This window comes from Neltuma alba, unplaced genomic scaffold, assembly GCF_004799145.2.
Source record: "Neltuma alba isolate B1F8T4 unplaced genomic scaffold, ASM479914v2 tig00010432_pilon, whole genome shotgun sequence".
In the NCBI taxonomy this organism is placed as follows: Eukaryota; Viridiplantae; Streptophyta; class Magnoliopsida; order Fabales; family Fabaceae; genus Neltuma; species Neltuma alba.
The window spans coordinates 8,525-28,631 of record NW_021635329.1 but is presented as its reverse complement, the minus strand read 5'-3'; the positions used below and the strand labels follow the sequence as shown (position 1 = coordinate 28,631).

The 20,107-nt window shown below is 36.9% G+C and overlaps 2 protein-coding genes across 2 annotated transcripts; both read left to right on the top strand.

Moving 5' to 3' along the window:
- The first annotated feature begins 3,369 nt into the window (after window positions 1-3,369).
- LOC114756538 (uncharacterized) lies at window positions 3,370-4,494 on the top strand. Its single transcript, XM_028945488.1, has one exon. The coding sequence runs from the start codon at window positions 3,370-3,372 to the stop codon at window positions 4,492-4,494; it is 1,125 nt and encodes a 374-aa protein (XP_028801321.1).
- A 13,272-nt stretch (window positions 4,495-17,766) lies between these two features.
- LOC114756539 (proline-rich receptor-like protein kinase PERK2) lies at window positions 17,767-18,120 on the top strand (the record flags this gene model as incomplete). Its single annotated transcript, XM_028945489.1, has 1 exon — window positions 17,767-18,120. A coding segment is annotated over exon 1 (354 nt), but the record flags the coding sequence as incomplete, so codon positions are not given.
- Between the last annotated feature and the right edge of the window lie 1,987 nt (window positions 18,121-20,107).

Here is a 20,107-nt window from a genome sequence, read left to right as displayed (position 1 = left end):
TAATGAGCAAAATATCTCAACCACCATCTTAAATGAAGATACAAGTGTCAATCCCCCTTTTACTCTTACTTTCTCTTTTTTAATTAACTAAATCCAAATGAAATTAATTACCAAAAGTCAAAATCCTCTCTCCTTGAGGCGTGACACTTGGCAAATTCAAATCTTCTCCATTAGGGGCTTGGCACATGGCAAAATGTGGGCCATTTAAAGTGCAAGACTCTAGTCTTCACTTTATCGGTGCACTTTTACTCCAAGTTTAATTTTTTTTTTCTATAATTACAGTACTCTGGCCTCTGTAATTATTTTCTATTAGATCCATAATTTATTCTCCTCATTTTTTTTCTTCCCAAAATGCCCTCTTTAGCTCAAACTCAATTTTTCATTAATTAAATAAAAAGGAAAACTATTTTCCACTTATTATTGATTTTTCCACTTGTCCAAATAATTAGGAAAAATCTTGGATATCTGAGGGTCTCATTTTAATCCCATAATCTCTTATAATTCCTTGGGACATCATAGGAATTTTCTTGGGATTTTATTCTCCTTCCAAATATTTAGCCTAAATCACCCTTAAATTTCTTTGTAATTTTTTCAAGGGTAATTTGGTCATAAAACCAATTATATAACTTCATATAATTCTTAAGGAACATTATCCTTATTTTTTCTTAATTTTCTGAGGTTTAGAAATATTTTTCATAATTATTTTTGACCAATTTTCCTTAAATAGTCAAATTTTCATAATTAACTTGAACAATCATAATAATTATTTTCTACAATAAATCTTCTATTTCTCCTTATCCTTTTTTACCTTTAATTATTTAGGAATATCTTTATTTCTAATTAACATATTACTGGATGTAACAGAAACAATCTCTGATCCAAAGAACCAAGCTTGGCCGAATTGCTCCCTTAATTAAAGAACTTGGACTTTCTTTCAAAAATCAATTAATACATCAACCAAGCAAGCCAATCCAAGCTCTAAATCATGGTTTCTATCCTTTCCTAATCATTCTTCAATATTTTGAAATTTTGGACAGCATGTACCTTAGGAGTTTTGTCACCAAATTTCACTTGAAACTAGCTAGAAACATAGTCAAATAAAAGCTTTAACATACCTTGATTAATCCTTGATTCTTGCTTGATAATTTTTGGCTAAATCCTGCATGTTTTTGGCTCTTTAGGATCAGTTTTTCTGCAGAAAAACCTCCCCCTCTTAGAGTGTTAAAATGTCCAAAATTGAGGAGCATGGGAGGGGTATTTTATAGAGCAAAAATTTGGCCTCCCCTAGCTCCAAGTGTCGCACAAAAATCTGAAAGGGAAAGGCCATGTAAGCTACAGAAAATTTGGAGTGTCCAAGTATCCCAAGTGTCATGATGTTTAGGATAAACCATGTGATAATTTTCTAATATTTTATTCCTTAATCATGTGGGCTTCATGGACCACAAAATTTTTGGGCTTTTTTGGCCCAAAATCATGCCTAATGGGCTGGAGAAAGAAGGAAGAAATATTACCCTTCAACTCCAAATATTTTTACCAACGGGAGTTGGTCCAAGTGGTAAGCGGCTTGGTATCGCTTAAGCAAGATCTCGAGTTCGAGCCTCAGCGTATGCCAAAATTCCTGTTAGGAGACTCACCCACTACAGCCAGGTGCACAACGCGGGTCAGATCCAGATGTAGCCGGAGCAAAGCTCCGGTGAACTGGGTGGGCAACCAAAAAAAAAACTCCAAATATTTTTTACCCGATTCCTATCTAATTTTTAATAATATTTTGGACCTTTAAAAATTCATTTTTGCCCATCTAAAATCATATTTTAATATAGGAAGGTCTCCTAAATTTTTTTAGAATTTATCTCAACCTCTAACTATCTGTATTGAATTTTCTCTGAAATTGGGCTTTACCAATAAGATTTTGGTAATAAATATTCTAAAATTAATCCTTTCACCTCCAGGGCCTGGAAATAATTTTATAAACTCAAATAAATTCTCAAATAATTTTTTCATATTTTTTTCATAATTATTGAGGCCTTTGCATATTTAAAATAATTATTTCTAGCTAATTTTTCACTATTTTATCGAAAAATCCTTTATTTATAGAAATTTCTGTAATAAATTATTTTCATGCTATTTCCACCTCCAAGGCCTCAAATAGGATTCCAAACCTCCTAATTTATCTTTTACTATTTTCTGAGAATTTTCTAGAATTTTTCTCTAATTTTCCCATTTTGTCCTAGACTGATAATTTCAAAACTATCATCCTGGACAAGAGTCAGATCTCAACTCAAAAGTTACTTAACCTCTGAATCTACTTTACTACTTGACCCTTTGTCTAATTTATTATTCATACTCCTATGGTTAAAATTGGTGGGATGTGACAGAAACCTCCTTCAATGGTCGACTAGTACAGAGAGAGTACCCTTGACTTGTCGCAAGATACCTTTGTTGTTGACTGGACTGAGCACAATTCTAATCTAGTCAATAAAGAAAAGTAAGACAGGAAAAAGTTGGAAAGAGTTGAGAGCTGTATGTCCTAAACGGTATACACTCAAGCAAGCTAAATATGAAATGAGAATGTGAAAGAAAGGAGATATGCTCTTAAGGTAAATATGAGAATAACAGTGTATGCGAAAAAGACCTGATAAAAGCAGTGTTAGAGGAACTTGAAATGACATGGTATAGTGGAATACCATAAAGATAGGTATACTGTCATGGCATTATCTTGAAAGAGTGTGCCTAAATAACAAAAATAATGCTAGTAGCAACGATGAAATGCTTAAAAGCGAAGGCTATGCTCGTGTAAATGACAAAAGTATGGAACTGTAAGTTACGTAAGCATAGATTCTAAGAATGGCATAATATGATGCCAAAAGGGAGGAGAAGAACATGGATGGAATTATACAAATTGTTAAGGGCAAAATTGGAAGAAAATAAGTGAATTAATACAAAAATTATTATTTTTCACACTTGTGTAATTAGGTGGCTAGTGAGATGGCTTATCTAGAAGATGGACATTAATGTTTAGGAAGCCTAAGGGTGTTACTTGGCTAAATCATAAGGGAGTAACCATGGATAGAAGACATCTCATAAGTCACTTGGCTACAACTTGACAAAAATGACATTACTAAGGGACAAGTGGCCTTGGAATTTTCAAGTTTCCCAAGGAAAAAGCAAGGCAAACCAAGGGTAAAAATTTGCCTATAAATACCCCCCACATTCCTCACTAGTCGGCCAAGCTAGTGAACATAAAATGAGAATGTTTTGCTCGTGAATTTAAGAGAGAGAAAGAGAGAAAAGAAAGAAGAGAAAGAGCTGTTAGGATTAAGGTTTTGGGAAAAACTTGGCAATCTAGCAAGTAATGTGCATGATCCCTGGATGATAGCTGGGGACTTTAATGAGATAAAGACACCTTTGGAGCAAAAAGGAGGTGGAAGAGTAAATGAAGCATGGTGTAGAAGATTTGGTGATTGGATACAGCATCATAATCTTATAGACGTTGATACGAAGGGCCCTTTTTTCACTTGGAAAGGGCCAAAGTGGGAAGGCTTGGACAGAGTGTTTAAAAGGCTGGACAGAGTACTTTCAAATGATCAGTGGCAGTATAAGTTTGCAGATGCTGAAGTAAAAATTGTTCCTAGAATTTGTTCAGATCACCATCCTATGCTAGTCGACTTGTTTCCTGAAAACCAACCTGCAAGAGGAAGGATGTTTCGATTTGAGGCAGCATGGCAGATGCATAATCAATTTGATGATATGATGAGAAATTGTTGGAGTAGTAGAATGGAAACTCATAGAAGCTTGGAAAATTTAAAAGCTGATCTGATTCAGTGGAATAGAGATGTTTTTGGGAGGATTGAGGTGAGAAAGAAAAATTTGCTAAATCGCTTGTTTGGTGTGCAGAGAAGTCTGGATAGGAATGGAAACCCATTCCTCATTAATCTTGAGAAAGAACTAGAATGGGAATTGATGGAAACTTTGAAGCAAGAAGAGATGCTATGGTTTCAAAAATCGAGGGGGAGGTGGATTGACCAAGGGGATAGAAATACAAGGTATTACCATACCAAAACCTTGATAAGAAGAAGAAAGAATAAAATAAAAATGCTGAAAGACAGTGAAGGAAAGTGGGTAGAGGAGGAGTCACAGATTGTAAATCTGTTTCAAGACTTTTATGCTTCTTTATTCAGAGAAGAAATTGTTGACAGGGGCTGGATTGCAACTAATCAAGGTTGGGGGAGTGTCAACAGTAGTGTTTTATCCAGAATGGGCCGAAGAATTAGTAGGGAAGAGGTGAAGACTGCTTTTTTCCAAATGGGGGGACTTAAGGCTCTAGGGGAAGATGGATTTCCAGTTGTGTTTTATCATCATAATTGGCACATTATGGGGGACTCAGTGTATAAGCTACTGGCTGAACTGTGGGAGCATCCAGAAAGGGTTCAGGAAATCAATAACACGCTATTGGTGTTGATTCCCAAAGTTGAAAGACCAGAATTGGTAAGTTAATTCAGACCCATAGCTTTGTGTAATGTGTTGTACAAAGGTTTGACAAAGCTGATTGTGAATAGATTAAAACCTATCATGGATAAACTAGTTTCTCCTTTCCAAACTAGTTTTGTGCCTAAAAGAAGTACCATGATAATATAATAATTGCTAAAGAGATGGTTCACTCGATGTATAAAATGAGTGGTAAAAAGGGATTTATGGCAATAAAGATAGACCTTGAAAAGGCATATGATAGAATGTCTTGGTGTTTTGTTGAAAAGGTTTTGAATGAAATTGGATTGGATGAACATGTTATAAAGGTCATTAAGATGTGTATTAGCACTTCTACTTTGGCTCTTATGTGGAATGGTGTGAAAAGAGAGGCTTTTATACCTACAAGGGGCTTGAGACAAGGTGATCCCCTGTCACCTTACTTGTTTGTTCTAGGAATGGAGAAGTTAACACATTTGATTGTTGACAGTGTTAATTTGAAAAAGTGGAATCCAATAAGAATGGGAAGAAAGGGCACTGCTATCTCAAATCTGTTGTTTGCTGATGATGTTTTATTATTTTGTGAAGCAAATTTGGATCAGGCTACAAATGTTGTTGAGGTGCTAGAAAAGTTTGGTTATGTATCTGGCCAAAAGATCAACATAGACAAAACCAGTGTTTTCTTTTCTAAGAATACTGAGAGAAGAATGCAGAATGAGATTTGTGAGTTAACAGGCTTCAGGAAAATGGAGGATTTAGGGAGGTATTTGGGTGCCTATATTACAAAGGGGAGGAGTAATAAGGAGAAGTTTCAATTTTTAATTGATAAAATGCAGAATAAGTTGAGTGGGTGGAAAAAATAGAATCTATCGTTCGCAGGGAGACTTACTCTTGTGCAATCTGTGACAAACCAATTGACAAATTTTCATATGCAGCACTCCTTTATACCTGTAGGTGTGAAGAAACAATTGGAAAAGTTGCAGAGAGACTTTATTTGGAATAGTGATGAGGAAAGAAGAAAAATTCATGCTATTGGTTTGGATTTATTGTGTACAAGCAAGGAGAAAGGGGGGTATGGCTTAAAAGATTTGGGTGTAATGAATGATGCTCTTTTAGGTAGAGTAGGATGGAATTTAGTTGCAAAGAAGAGTAACCTATGCTCTATGGTTTTAATAGGGAAGTATAGTAGACGTATGACCCTAATTGATGAATGTAGTGTCAAAAATACAGATTCTGAGGTTTGGAAAAATGTGGCTCGTCTATGGCCCCAAGTGAATCAATTTGTGTGCTGGGAAGTGGGTAATGGTGAGAAAATCAGATTTTGGAGGGACTATTGGGTTGATCAAGGAGTTAAACTAGAAGATGAATGTACAGTCCAGGTTGACAATATAAATCTGGATTGTAGAGTTAAGGATATGGTGGATAATAATGGACAATGGGACTATGCAAAGCTGGACACGTGTGTTTCAGAAAAAGGGAGGAACATCATACGTGCTGTACCACCTCCTAATGCTGATTATGGAGATGATGTAATTAGATGGGGGTCAGCATTACAGAACAAGTACAGTGTGGCTGACATGTACAACTTACTGAAGAAGGAGGATGGTGAGGTGGATGTGTTGTGGAGGAAGATTTGGCACTGGAAGGGGCCTAGAAGAATTCAAGTGTTCCTGTGGGTGGCTAGTCACAACCGGTTGTTTACTGCAGAAAGGAGAAGCAGGCTAATGGGAGGTAATGCTTTATGTTACAAATGTAATGTGGAACCTAAAACTAGTATGCATGTTCTGCGGGATTGTACTTGTGCTAAAGAGCTATGGGGACAGTTAGGAGAGAGTAATTACAACTCAAGTTTTTACCTACTAAAGGATAAAGAGTGGTTCAGATGGTGTTTGAGCAATAAAGATGAGAGGAAGGTTGCTGAATTTGGAATTACTTGCTGGTTATTATGGAATTGGAGAAACAAAAGTTTATTTGAGAATGGTTTTGAAATGCCAAATGACAGAAGTGCTGTGGTTAGAAGATACCTAGCTGAAGTTAGAAATACTTTGTGCTGCACTGATGGGCTTGTTGGTAAGAGATATGAGAGGCTTATTCGATGGGAAGTTCCAGAGAATGGTTGGGTGAAATTAAACACGGATGGAGCTTCAAAGGGTGGGAATAGATTGGCTGGATGTGGTGGTCTGTTAAGGGGGTGCAATGGGAAATGGATCAAGGGATTCTCAAAAAAACTAGGGTCTTGCTTGACTATAAAGGCTGAAATATGGGCTGTGATATCTGGATTGCAGATGGCTTATAGGGCTGGGATCAAGCATTTGATTGTGGAATGTGACTCCCTAGCTGTTGTTAATATTCTAAATAGTATAATTGATGATTTTGATTGTAACTCTAGCTTACTAAAAATTGTAAAGGCTGAACTTGATAGATTTGTGAATGTTAGGATACAGCATGTATATAGGGAAGGCAATACTGTCGCGGATTGCCTTGCTAGCTATAGTCTTATGATAGATATGGAGGAGATGATTTTTGAAAGTCCTCCCCAGGTTGTAAGAAGGTTGTTATTTGCTGATTGGGTGGGTGTTGCTCTCCCAAGATCAGTGAGGATTCAATAATATTGGGCCTTAGAGCCCCGTACTATTCACCAAAAAAAAAGGTTTTGATGATAACAAAGTGAGTAATTTGTGTTTTAGCATGTTGATCGATCAGATCAAGGTTTTATCAATAAGCTGATAGATAATAACTCTGTTTAATTAAGTAAACTCAGCAGAAACTTTGATCTATAACGTGTTAGATAATGTGTTGATCGATCATTTGATCGATCATTCTTAGTTGTATATGAAAATTTGGGACAAATTATCGATCACTTGATCGATAATTAGGATACAAATTTGATAGGTGTTTATCGATCACTTGATCGATAAACCGATTATCGATGAGAAGATAGATAAATGGTAATGCACTTTATTCATTCTATGTTTTGTTTTTTTCACCATTTATCGATCACATTATCGATCAACCATTTATCGATAATATGATCGAACATTGCCTCTTAACTTTTCATGCAGGAATTTATTTCAGTGGCTTCTCGATCACCTGATCGATAAGAAAATTATCAATCACATGATTGATAATCAACATATCTTTGTCACATCGTGGCTCTTCGATCATCGGATCGATAATCTGATTATCGATAATATTATCGATAACCACTTCACGTTTATCTTGTTTTCACATAACATGATTGATAAATCAGCTTTTGGTTTTACAAGAATAGATCTCTTTATTGATAACATTATCGATCAACCTTTTATCGATCACCTATTCGATCATCTCACATAGCCTGTGTTTTCACTAAATATACTTTTGCTTATTGTTTATCGATAAGGTTATCTATCATCCATTTATCGATAAAGTGTTCGAAAATTAGTGTTCCAAAAGTTATTTTTATAACACTCTATTTATCGATAACCTGATCGATCAACAAGTTTTCGAATACTTGTTTGATCATGAGGTGATTTCATTTCAAACCATAAGTCTCGATGTTTCTCAAAATTTATCATTCGAGCTTTTCTCAGCCTTCATAAATTTCTTGTTTCACTATTTAAAGAGTTTCAAAATCAAAAGCAACCTTGATCTTCATTGTCTATGCATCATAGTATATTGTCACCATTTCCTTTTATCGATCACCTGATTGATAAACAGTTGATCCATCACTTGATCGATAATCTTAGTTATTTGGTTCAAAAGCCTTCACTTAGAATAATCGATAAGCTGATCGATCAAGTAATAATCAAACATCACTTCGATCAAGCACAATCAGTTACTACACAGCACATCTAACAACTGATTGATTCTAATTATAAACTATGATTATTCGTTCTATCATTTGTTTGGTTCTACTTTTGATCTTATTCTACGGAGAAAAACTTATTGGATTAACATATTTTTGCAGATTACGAAGAAAATCCAACGGTACTCCAACGGTCGTCCTGAAGGGAATTGAAAAACGCGCAACGGAAAATAAATTTAAGAATTTCAATCCCTTGCCCAGATCTACCGATCGTGTTTACATCAAGTAGTAAGAAGCATTACCTTCGATGTTCAATTTCTTGGTGGCTCGGTAATTCCGCCGTTCAGGATGCCTCTGCTTGCCTCCTTTGTCGCTCGAAGTCGACAACTCTGGTCGGCTTCCTCTACCGATATCCACACGAATAGCTCTCCAGTCACGAACGACGTGCTAGCGCCTCTTTGTCCGTCTAGGGTTTTTCAAAGAATCCGTCCTCCTCTCTCTATTTTTGGCCGTCTCTTATCTGCAAGCTTTCGCCCTCTCACACACTAAAACCCTAGCTCCTAATATCAAATATATAGGATGCTATAGGTATTATGAATGATATTTAATTTCGGAATTAATCCTAGATTAATTTTGAAATTAATGCAATATCAAATATTGCCTAATCAGATAAGAGAACAATTAAATAAATACAGTTTATATTAAATTCGTCTCACAGATTTAATTCACCTATTTATTTAATTCAAAATAAAGATATGACGGAATTAATTTACATAGATCTAATTTATCCTTATAAATTAAATCTAACAATTAATATCTCTTATATTTATATAATATGTATATATATACGAATTTATATATATATACACGTCCACCCTATATTATTCATTGAATCTGGACATATCTTAGATTCAATGAATCTAGACATCATAACTCGTGTTGGGCTATTTTGTGTGCAACCCTGTAGGCCCATATGAAGTTGGTAGTGGGCCATTAACTATAATGACTCACAAGTCGTAAGCGGTCTCTAGCAAGACATCACGACTACCCAAATCATATGAGGATCGTTGAACGACGTAACCTTTCATACAACCATATCACGTCCCTTTTGTCACACGACATTTTGGTCATGGATGAGGCATGGAGAACGTCATCCTCCTATTCATGACCGTTACTTTCTTGATCCCTGAGTAGTCTGAGTATAGAAATGGAACTACCTTTCCATTATAGTATGGCCATACATTTCTCAGACTCACTCATCGAGGGGCCCAGTAATATCTCTCTACGAATGTGAGGGACAAATTCCATCTTGACCATTCACATTCCTCCGCATGAAAAACCACTAAGCCTGAACATAGTCTTTATGATCACTCGGTCAAAAGTGACTTTTGACTAGGTCAAAGCTGAGCGTTTCTCATGTAGGAATGCATGATGATCTCAGGTCAAAGGGTTCAGTGACATGGTTTGTATATGAGAGAAGCTTGTGACTTAACCCATGCAGCTCTCTTATAGCAGGTCGGTCCAACACCTTGTACTCTTACATGTGCCTATGACTTTAATTTATATCTCTATATATCTTTAAAGTCATATTGGTCTTATTTCATCTCTACTCCCACATAGATGACAGACCAGGGACGGATAAATCATGAGTTATCCAAGGATAGTCATCACAGTAAACATGCAAATAATATGATAATGTAATTAATAAATTCATAAATCAACAATGTTCATAACATAATGATTGGCCCCTAGGGCACAGTTTCCAACACGTCCAAGTAGCCTGTAACCTACCTTGTCAGAAGCATTAATGGCGGAAAACCGTTACAACTGGAAAAACACGCAACTGGACTCTCAACGGCTAGAAGCTCTTCCATCTAACGGTTACTAAATGACTTCAACTATAAAAGGCGCGAAGAAGCATTAAATGAACAGATTGAATACACGAGCTACCCTGTGTTGATTTTTTACTGTTGCATTCAATACTCTGTTCTTCCGTAACAACGAGCGTTAGTGATTATGGTTTATTCACTCTGTAAGAGAGTTTATCTACTATTCATTAATCACGTTTGTGTGATACTCAAGGGTGTGGACTCTTAAGTGGGTTTGTAACCTTACGGGAAGTAAGGGGGTGATTGAGAATTTCAATTACTGTACTGAAGCGCCAAGAGCCCGGTCAATCTTGGATCATAGTGAAATACTCAGAGGTGTTCTGAGGACTGGACATAGGTCAAGTGGTTGAGACCGAACCAGTATAAATCTTGTGTCTTCCTCTCTACGGTGAAATCATTCTAAACTCACACTCTTTGTTTCTGATAGTTCTTTGGTTTAATTTCGAAAATTTTTATAACTCACCCAATTCACCCCCTCTTGGGTGAGACTGCCAACATTTAGTATCAGAGCAGGTCTCTTTAGTAAAGACTTAACAGTCCGAAGAGAGATCCCATGGTAGGATTCGGAGACAGCGTGCTGCCTGAAGAATGTTCAACGTCCAAACCGCCAGGCTTCAATGGTGAAAACTATACCTTCTGGAAGATGAGGATGAAAATCTTCATCAAAGCAACCGAGTATGGATTATGGGACGTGATAGAGCATGGTAACTACGTCCCTATGAAAACTGTAGACAGACAGCAAGTACGCAAGAGTCCTAGAGAGTTCGATGAAGAAGACAGAAAGTTGGTGACCCTAAACGACAAAGCCATCAACATACTCACCTTTGCACTGAGGCAATGTGAATACTTCTGAGTTTCTAGTCTAGAAACAACAAAAGAAATATGGGAAGCACTGGAGATAGCTCACGAAGGGACCACCGGTGTAAAATAGAGTAGAATCAATACTCTCACCACAGAATTTGAGCTATTCAGAATGAAGGATGGTGAAAGTGTCCGAGACATGGAAGTCAGATTTTCACATCTCATAAAGCATCTCACGGCACTCGAAAAGAAGTATAGTCAGGAGGACCAAATGAGAAAAATGTTAAGTGGTCTCACAAAAGAATGGGAGCCAAAGCTAACAGCAATTGAAGAAATAAAGGGAGAATCAATTGGCTCTATTGCAGCGCTATTCGGAAGCCTTGCAGAATATGAGAGTAAGCAAAGATACAAAAAGGAGATGAACGAGAAGAACCGCAAAAGTATCGCTCTTAAAACTCAAGAAAGCGAAGATGAAAACAAGAAAGACTTGGAGGATGATGAAATGGGTCTTATTGTCAGAAAGATTCAAGAAATTCTACAAGAGCAGAGTTGGAAGGAAGTTCCAGTCAAAACGCAGAATCTCAACAACTCAGAATGAGTCAAAAGAACCGATCATCTGCTTCGAATGCAAGAAACCAGGACACATAAAAGCAAAGTGTCCCCAACTATCCAAGATGAAGGACAAAGAAAAGAAGAAAGAAAGATTTAGAAAGAAGAAAGCCTTTGTCACATCAATCTGGGGTGACAGCTCTTCGGAAGAAGAAGAAGAAGAAGAAAGTGATGATGAAGAAACTGCCAACATCTGTCTCGTGGCTCAGGAAGACGAAGAATCAGAGATAGATGAGGTAATCACTTCTGAACCCTCTTATGATGAATTACAGTCCGAATATAATGCATTACATTTAGAATTAGTAAGAATTGCAAAGGAGTTGGTAAGCTCCAAGAAAAGAATAAAGTTCCTAGAAGAACCGCAAATGAAGCCTAAAGACAACGTAGTCCCGCCTCCAGAATGCATGGAATGTGAAAAGAACAGAAAGAATGCCGAGGATCTCACAAAAACCTTAGAAAAATTCACTAAGGGTAGTGAAATGCTCAAAGTGATTTTGGGAGCTTAACGATGTTCGATGGATAAAACCGAAATAGGATATGATCCTGTTCGGGATAAGTCGAAGGAAAAGAAGAGTAGTGGTCGATCATATCTTACATTCTTTAGAAATACTATTCATTCCTCTAATCCATTTTCACTTTGCTCTTATTGCAACCGTAAAGGTCATACAACCTCTTCTTGTTATCACAAGAAGAAAGGGATTTACGGAACATTAAAATGGGTGCCTAAAGGTACTTATGTGCCTAGGACAACTCATACTAACCAAAAAGGACCCAAGAAGGTATGGTTACCTAAAACATGATTGTGTTGTTGCAGGTATGCCTCAAAGCATCTAGAACAAACAAATGTACATCGACAGTGGATGCTCTAGACATATGACAGGTGATACTGAGAAGTTCACATCGCTCAAACCAAAAGACGGAGGCAAAGTAAGTTTCGATGGCAATCAATCTGGAAAAATTACTGGAATTGGAGAGATAGGGAGCAACAAAGGAATGAAGGTTGAAGATGTATACTACGTGGAAGGACTGTGCCACAATCTACTCAGTGTTAGTTAGAGTACTGATAAAATAACTGGGTGATCTTTGATTCAGAAGAATGCTTAGTAATAAGCAAAGACGACATGCCATTGAAGAAAGAGCAATTGAATATAAAGCTGAGAGCTCTAAGGGACGGTAACTGTTATACACTTCAAATTGATTCTAAATCTTCTAAAAACTGTTTTATTAGTAAAAAGTAGGAAAGTTGGGTTTGGCATAAATGTCTTGTACATGTTAACATGAATCAACTTTCAAAATTAACAAAAAGGGATTTGGTTGTTGGTTTACCAAAAATTCAGTATGAACATGATATTATTTGTGACGCCTATCAGAAGGGTAAACAAACAAAGTCTTCGTTTAAATCAAAGAAGATAGTCTCAATCGAAAGGCCACTCCAAATGCTTCATATGGATTTGGTTGGTTGGTCGAGAGTGAAAAGTTTCAGCAGAAACCTGTACACTCTTGTGATAGTTGATGACTATTCAAGATTCACTTGGACTTTGTTTCTTTCCTCTAAAGATGAAACATTTAATGCCTTCATTGTTTTTGCCAAAAAGGTCCAAAATGAGAAAGGTATTTCCATTGTATCAATCAGGTTTGATCACGGAGGAGAATTTGAAAACAAAAAATTCACCGACTACTGTGACGAGCATGGAATTGATCACAATTTTTCAGCACCAAGGACTCCTCAACAAAACAGTGTTGTCGAACGGAAAAACAGAGTGCTCACAGAAATGGCAAGGGCAATACTGAACGACAAAGGAATTTCACAAGTGTTCTGGGCAGAAGCAATGAGCACGGCTTGCTACATCTCTACTAGAGCCTACATTAGAACGTTGCTCGGGAAAACACCATATGAGCTATACAAAGAAAGAAAGCCTAATCTGGCTCATCTAAAGATCTTCAGGAGTAAGTGCTACATTCACAACAACAACAAAGAGAATCTCGGTAAATTCGATCCTAAAGCTGATGAAGGTTTATTTCTTGGTTACTCTAATCGTAGTAAAGCTTATAGGGTTTTTAACAAACGTACTTTTACAATTGAAGAATCAATTCATGTTGTGTTTGCTGAAACCGAACTAACTTTAAAACCTCTAGATGATGATGCCAAGATCGTTCAAAATTTTCAAAAATTGGATTTAAACAAGTCTTCAAACAAATTACCTTCAGAAGAACATTTAGAAAACAAAAATTATTTGAATGAATCTTCTTCACAAGAAAATTTAGAGCAGCTTATGGCTTGGAGACATATCCGAGACCATCCACTGGAACAAGTCATTGTTAAAGTCAATGAAGGGGTTAAAACCCAGAGACAAGTGTTCAATGAAGTGCGCTTCTCTGTATTCATATCCCACATTGAACCTACCAATGTTGACGAGGCCCTATCTGACGAATTCTGGATAGTCGCAATGCAGGAAGAGCTCAACCAATTCGAGAGAAACCAAGTTTGGGAACTGGTACCCAGACCTAATGATCATCCGGTCATAGGCACCAAATGGGTATTTAAAAATAAGCTAGATGAGTATGCACAAATCATCAGAAACAAAGCCAGATTGGTGGCTAAAGGATACAATCAAGAAGAAGGGATTGATTATGAAGAAACTTATGCTCCAGTAGCTAGATTGGAGGCCATACGGGTACTTTTAGCCTTTACTTGCATTAAAGATTTCAAACTCTATCAAATGGATGTTAAAAGTGCATTTTTGAACGGATATATTTTAGAAGAAGTTTTTATCGAACAACCTCCTGGTTTTGAAAATTCAAACTTTCCTGATCACGTTTACAAACCAAAAAAGGCTTTGTATGGTTTAAAACAAGCTCCTAGAGCTTGGTATGAACGACTTAGCAATTTTCTGATAGAAAAAGGATTTGAAAGAGGCAAAGTATATGCTACTCTTTTCATTAAAAGAAATAGAAAAGATCTTTTGATTGTTCAAATTTATGTGGATGATATTATTTTTGGAGCTACTAATAAAGATCTTTGTCAACAGTTGCTAAGCTAATGCAGGGAGAGTTCGAAATGTCGATGATGGGAGAGCTGAATTTCTTTCTGGGATTACAAATCAAGCAGAAGAAAAATGGCATATTTATATCCCAGACAAAGTATCTGAAGGAGTTACTAAAGAAATATGGATTAGAAAATGCCAAAAGTGTAAAAACTCTGATGAGCTCAACCATCTCGCTAGACGCAGATGAAAACGACAAGGACGTGAATCTGACCAGATATAGAGGAATATTGGTTCATTACTATATCTCACTGCTAGTAGACCAGATATACAATTTAGTGTGGGAATGTGCGCAAGATATCAATCAGCTCTAAAAGAGTCACATGATGAAGCCGTCAAGAGAATTCTCAGATACCTTGTCAGAACTCAAAATCTGGGAATTTGGTATCCAAAGAAGGGAGCAGAATATCTAATGGGATATTCAGACACAGACCATGGAGGATATAAAACAAATAGAAAAAGCACCAGTGGACAATGTTAATTTTTCAGATGGTGTCTTGTCTCGTGGTCAAGCAAAAAGCAAAATACTGTAGCAATCTCCTCAACGGAATCAGAATATGTGGCCATTGCAAGTTGTTGTGCTCAGATTCTATGGTTAAAGCAACAACTACAGGATCTAGGAATCAACTTACGAGAGATTCCAATCCTATGTGACAACACAAGTATGATAAGTATGTCCAAAAATCCAGTCCATCATGCCCGAACTAAGCATATCGATGTTCGACATCATTTCATTCGAGATTATGTTCAAAAGAAAGATGTTAAAGGTAGAATTCATCCCCATTGAATATCAAATAGCCGACATCTTCATGAAACCTCTAGATCAACAAAAGTTCAACTTCTTTCGAAGAGAATTAGGAATAGTAAATCCCAATAAGTTGTAAGAAATCTCACATTATCTCTCAAATTTCAATCTTTAAATATAATGTTTTAATAATTAAATGACTAACTTAAGCATCGGAGTGGATAGAAATTTGTTTTGCAGGAAGCTCTGTTTTGTCGAAGAAAACAGAGGTAAACAGAGTATGGAATGATCGAACAGGAGATCGATAATCATGAAGCCACAAAGAAGCAATTTATCGATTACTTGATCGATAAATATGGCATGTGTGGAAAAAGAAGAGATTCAGAACGATGATTATCGATAAGCTGATTGATAAATGAATTATCGATCAGAACATCGATCAGGAACGGCAAGTTTTTGGCGATATTTACTCAAATTTTGGTAAGCATTAATCGATAAGCTGATCGATAAGTAGGTTATCGATCATTTGATCGATAAAACAGACCAGGTACGCATCTCCTCTATTAATTTTATCGATAACATGTTTGATAATTCCTTGTTCGATAACGTGATCGATAATTGCCTTCAGTGTTCTTATGTGTTCTTCATATTTATCGAACACGTGATCGATTATAGGCTGATCGATAACATGATCGATAATTTTGAACTTTATAACGTTAAAAATTTCAAAACCCCTGTCAGTTATCGAACCCTAACTCGATCAAAATCACTCCCCTGTTTCTAGCAACTGTCCAAAATCACTATTCCATTAAATTTCTGGTCACCCATCCACTCGAATCCAACTCTACCATCTTTTCGACTACCACCAAACTCGAAATACTCTCTACCAACCGATTAATCTCTTTGAATTCCGTCAGTTCCTCCAAAATGGCGTGAGTGAAACAGCCGAATGTGGAAAGGGAAGAAGGCTCAGAGAAACAAGTCCAATCGAGCGACACTACTCCCTCGGGCACTAGAAAGCAGTATAGACTGAAAGTGAGGGAAGAATCATCCAAGAAAAGAGGTGTCCTGAAAATCTGAGGAAGTCGAGCCGAAGAGCAATCTGTTCCTCTAAGAAAATCTCCCCGGTCCAAATCCAAGCTACCGGTAGTCACTAAGGAATCGGAAACCGAGTCAGATGACGAAGCTTCAGTTCAGAAAGCTGTGGAGACCACATTAAGAATTCCCATTCCTAAGCAACCGAGGCAGAAAAAGCAGAGAGCCAGTAAAGGGATAGCACGACAAATTCCATCTAAAGGTATTCTATCTGATTTCTCTGAATTACTGGTTGGAAACCTTGATAAGGATGTGAATTCGGCTACGTTTAAGGCAGATTTTGCAAACCGAAGATTTTGCCTTGTTGTTTCTGTGGATATAGAAAGTTTAAAGAAAAATACACAGATTAAGTTGGACTTGAGTGATCCTCTGACATATTATTCAAACTGGCTGATAATTGATGGAGAATTTTGTCCGGAAGTAATTAAAAGATTCTATTGTAATATGGAATCAGTAGAAGAATGTGATGAGCAGGATAATCTAGTCAATGACTATTTAAAGGTCAAACTGAGAGGTAGAACCTTCCACCTTACTGCTGATAAGATTAATGAGTTGCTGGGAACTCAAGATTCAGTGAGAGGGGGAGATATGACTGAAATTAAGGCTTATAAGATTTTGATGCAAAGTGATGAGTACCCCGGTGAGCTAAATTTCCCACCTAAACAGATGTGTGATTATTACAGAATAATCCACTATATCTATTCAAGAAGTATGATCAACAAATCCGAGAGCTTCTCACACTTAACTCAAGATGATTACTTGCTTCTGGCTCTGATAATCACTGCAGAAAGGATTAATATAGGGACTTTGATCTATAATGAGATGAAGGATTTTGTTTTCAACAAATCTAAGTCTACACCAATGCCCTACCCTCAGTTGGCCACATACATCCTACAGGCAAATAACATTGCCCCTTTTGAGCCTGGAGAGTCCAAGACAAAGGTTCCTGCTTTCGGGATTACACAGCTGCACAAGATGAGGATTCCTCTACCTTTCGGACCCTCACAAAAAGTGCCTTAGAAGGACAAAGGGAAGCAACCAGCTGTCAGCACCTCTAGGACTCAGGATGAGGCCGAATCCATTGCAGTTCCTTCTCATGCCCCTGGACCCTCATTTATGGAGAGATCTCTCAGGGAACTATTTCAGGCTGAACTTTAAGAGTTTGAGAAAAGAGTCTATGTCACTGCCCGAGAATATGGGGAAGTCTCAGACAGAAAATTTGAGGGTGTTACCAAAATCCTAGACCTTTACTGATAAGCAATGATGGTTTTGGAAAAGGAGGTTTCTCATAGATTTGATTATGTTGACAGAGAGATTCGAGAGCTCAAAGGGATGGTAGCCTCTCTCTGCAACAACTTCTCTACCCCCAGTACTACTTTTAGCTTTGAGGACTTACTCCATCATCCCCCATCTCCTCCTCATCATGAGCCTGGACCTTTTACCTCCACTATACCCACTTCTCCTATTCCCACTTCACTATCTGTACCACCTACCTCTCCCACTCCCTTTCCTACTTTGGCCCTGATCACTGTTCCCCCGCTAGTTCCTTCTCTTCATATTCCATCATTCTCTCTACTCTTTCACCTTCCACCTCTTCCTATTCCCCTGTCCATTCCACCTGTTTCTACTCCTTCCTCTCCCCCACCTGATGCTGACAAAAGGGGGAGAAGGATTCTGATGCTTAGAGTCTGTTTTCTGATGCTTAGAGTCTTTTTTTTTTCTTTTCTCTGATTTTTTTTACGCTTAGCTCTTTGCTGTTATGTGTTTATTGATGTATCTTGAACAGTTCATGCCTTTAGTAAATTATATTTCTTACTTTGATTTATCTATTGGTTTAATTTACTGTTTCTGATGTTTCTTGGTTGATATTTCTTACCTATGTTTTGTCATCATCAAAAAGGGGGAGAATGTTAGGATTAAGGTTTTGATGAAAACAAAGTGAGTAATTTGTGTTTCAGCATGTTGACTGATCATTTGATCGATCAAGGTTTTATCGATAAGCTGATAGATAATAACTCTGTTTAATTAAGTAAACTCAGCAGAAACTTTGATCGATAACGTGTTAGATAATGTGTTGATCGATCATTTGATCGATCATTCTTAGTTGTATATGAAAATCTGGGACAAATTATTGATCACTTGATCGATAATCGGGATACAAATTTGATAGGTGTTTATCGATCACTTGATCGATAAACCAATTATCAATGAGAAGACAATAAATGGTAATGCACTTTACTCATTCTATGTTTTGTTTTTTTCACCATTTATCGATCACATTATCGATCAACCATTTATCGATAATATGATCAAACATTGCCTCATAACTTTTCGTGCAGGAATTTATTTCAGCAGCTTATCGATCACCTGATCGATAAGAAAATTATCGATCACATGATTGATAATCAACATATCTTTGTCACATCGTGGCTCTTCGATCACCGGATCGATAATCTGATTATCGATAATATTATCGATAACCACTTCACGTTTATCTTGTTTTCACATAACATGATCGATAAATCATCTTTTGGTTTTACAAGAATAGATCTCTTTATCAATAACATTATCGATCACCTGTTCGATCATCTCACATAGCTTGTGTTTTCACTAAATATACTTTTGCTTATTGTTTATCGATAAGGTTATCCATCATCCATTTATCGATAAAGTGTTCGAAAATTAGTGTTCCAAAAGTTATTTCTATGACACTCTATTTATCGATAACCTGATCGATCAACAAGTGTTCGAACACTTGTTCGATCATGAGGCGATTTCAGTTCAAACCATAAGTCTCGATGTTTCTCAAAATTTATCATTCGAGCTTTTCTCAACCTTCATAAATTTCTTGTTTCACTATTTAAAGAGTTTCAAAATCAAAAGCAACCTTGATCTTCATTGTCTATGCATCATAGTATATTGTCACCATTTCCTTTTATCGATCACTTGATCGATAAACAGTTGATCCATCACTTGATCGATAATCTTAGTTATTTAGTTCAAAAGCCTTCACTCAGAATAATCGATAAGCTAATCAATCAAGTAATAATCAAACATCACTTCGATCAAGCACAATCAGTTACTACCTAGCACATCTAACAACCGATTGATTCTAATCATAAACTATGATTATTCGTTCTATCATTTGTTCGGTTCTACTTTTGATCTTATTCTACGGAGAAAAACTTATTGGATTAACATATTTTTACAGATTACGAAGAAAATCCAACGGTACTCTAACGGTCGTCCAAGTAGCATGTAACCTACCTTGTCAGAAGCATTATTGGCGGAAAACCGTTGCAACTAGAAAAACATGCAACTGGACTCTCAACGGCTAGAAGCTCTTCCGTCTAACGGTTACCAAATGACCTCAACTATAAAAGGCGCGAAGAAGCATTAAATGAACAGATTGAATACGCGAGCTACCCTCTGTTGATTTTTTACTGTTGCATTTAATACTCTATTCTTCCGTAACAACGAGCGTTAGTGATTATCGTTTATTCACTCTGTAAGAGAGCTTATCTACTATTCATTAATCACGTTTGTGTGATACTCAAGGGTGTGGACTCTTGAGTGGGTTTGTAACCTTACGGGAAGTAAGGGGGAGTGGTTGAGAGTTTCAATTAGTGTACTAAGGCGCCAAGAGCCCGGTCAATCTTGGATCATAATGAAA

What these genes read in the sequence shown, in the direction of transcription:
- LOC114756538 (XM_028945488.1), top strand. Translation starts at nt 3,370, where the DNA reads ATGATAGCTGGGGACTTTAATGAGATAAAGACACCTTTGGAGCAAAAA.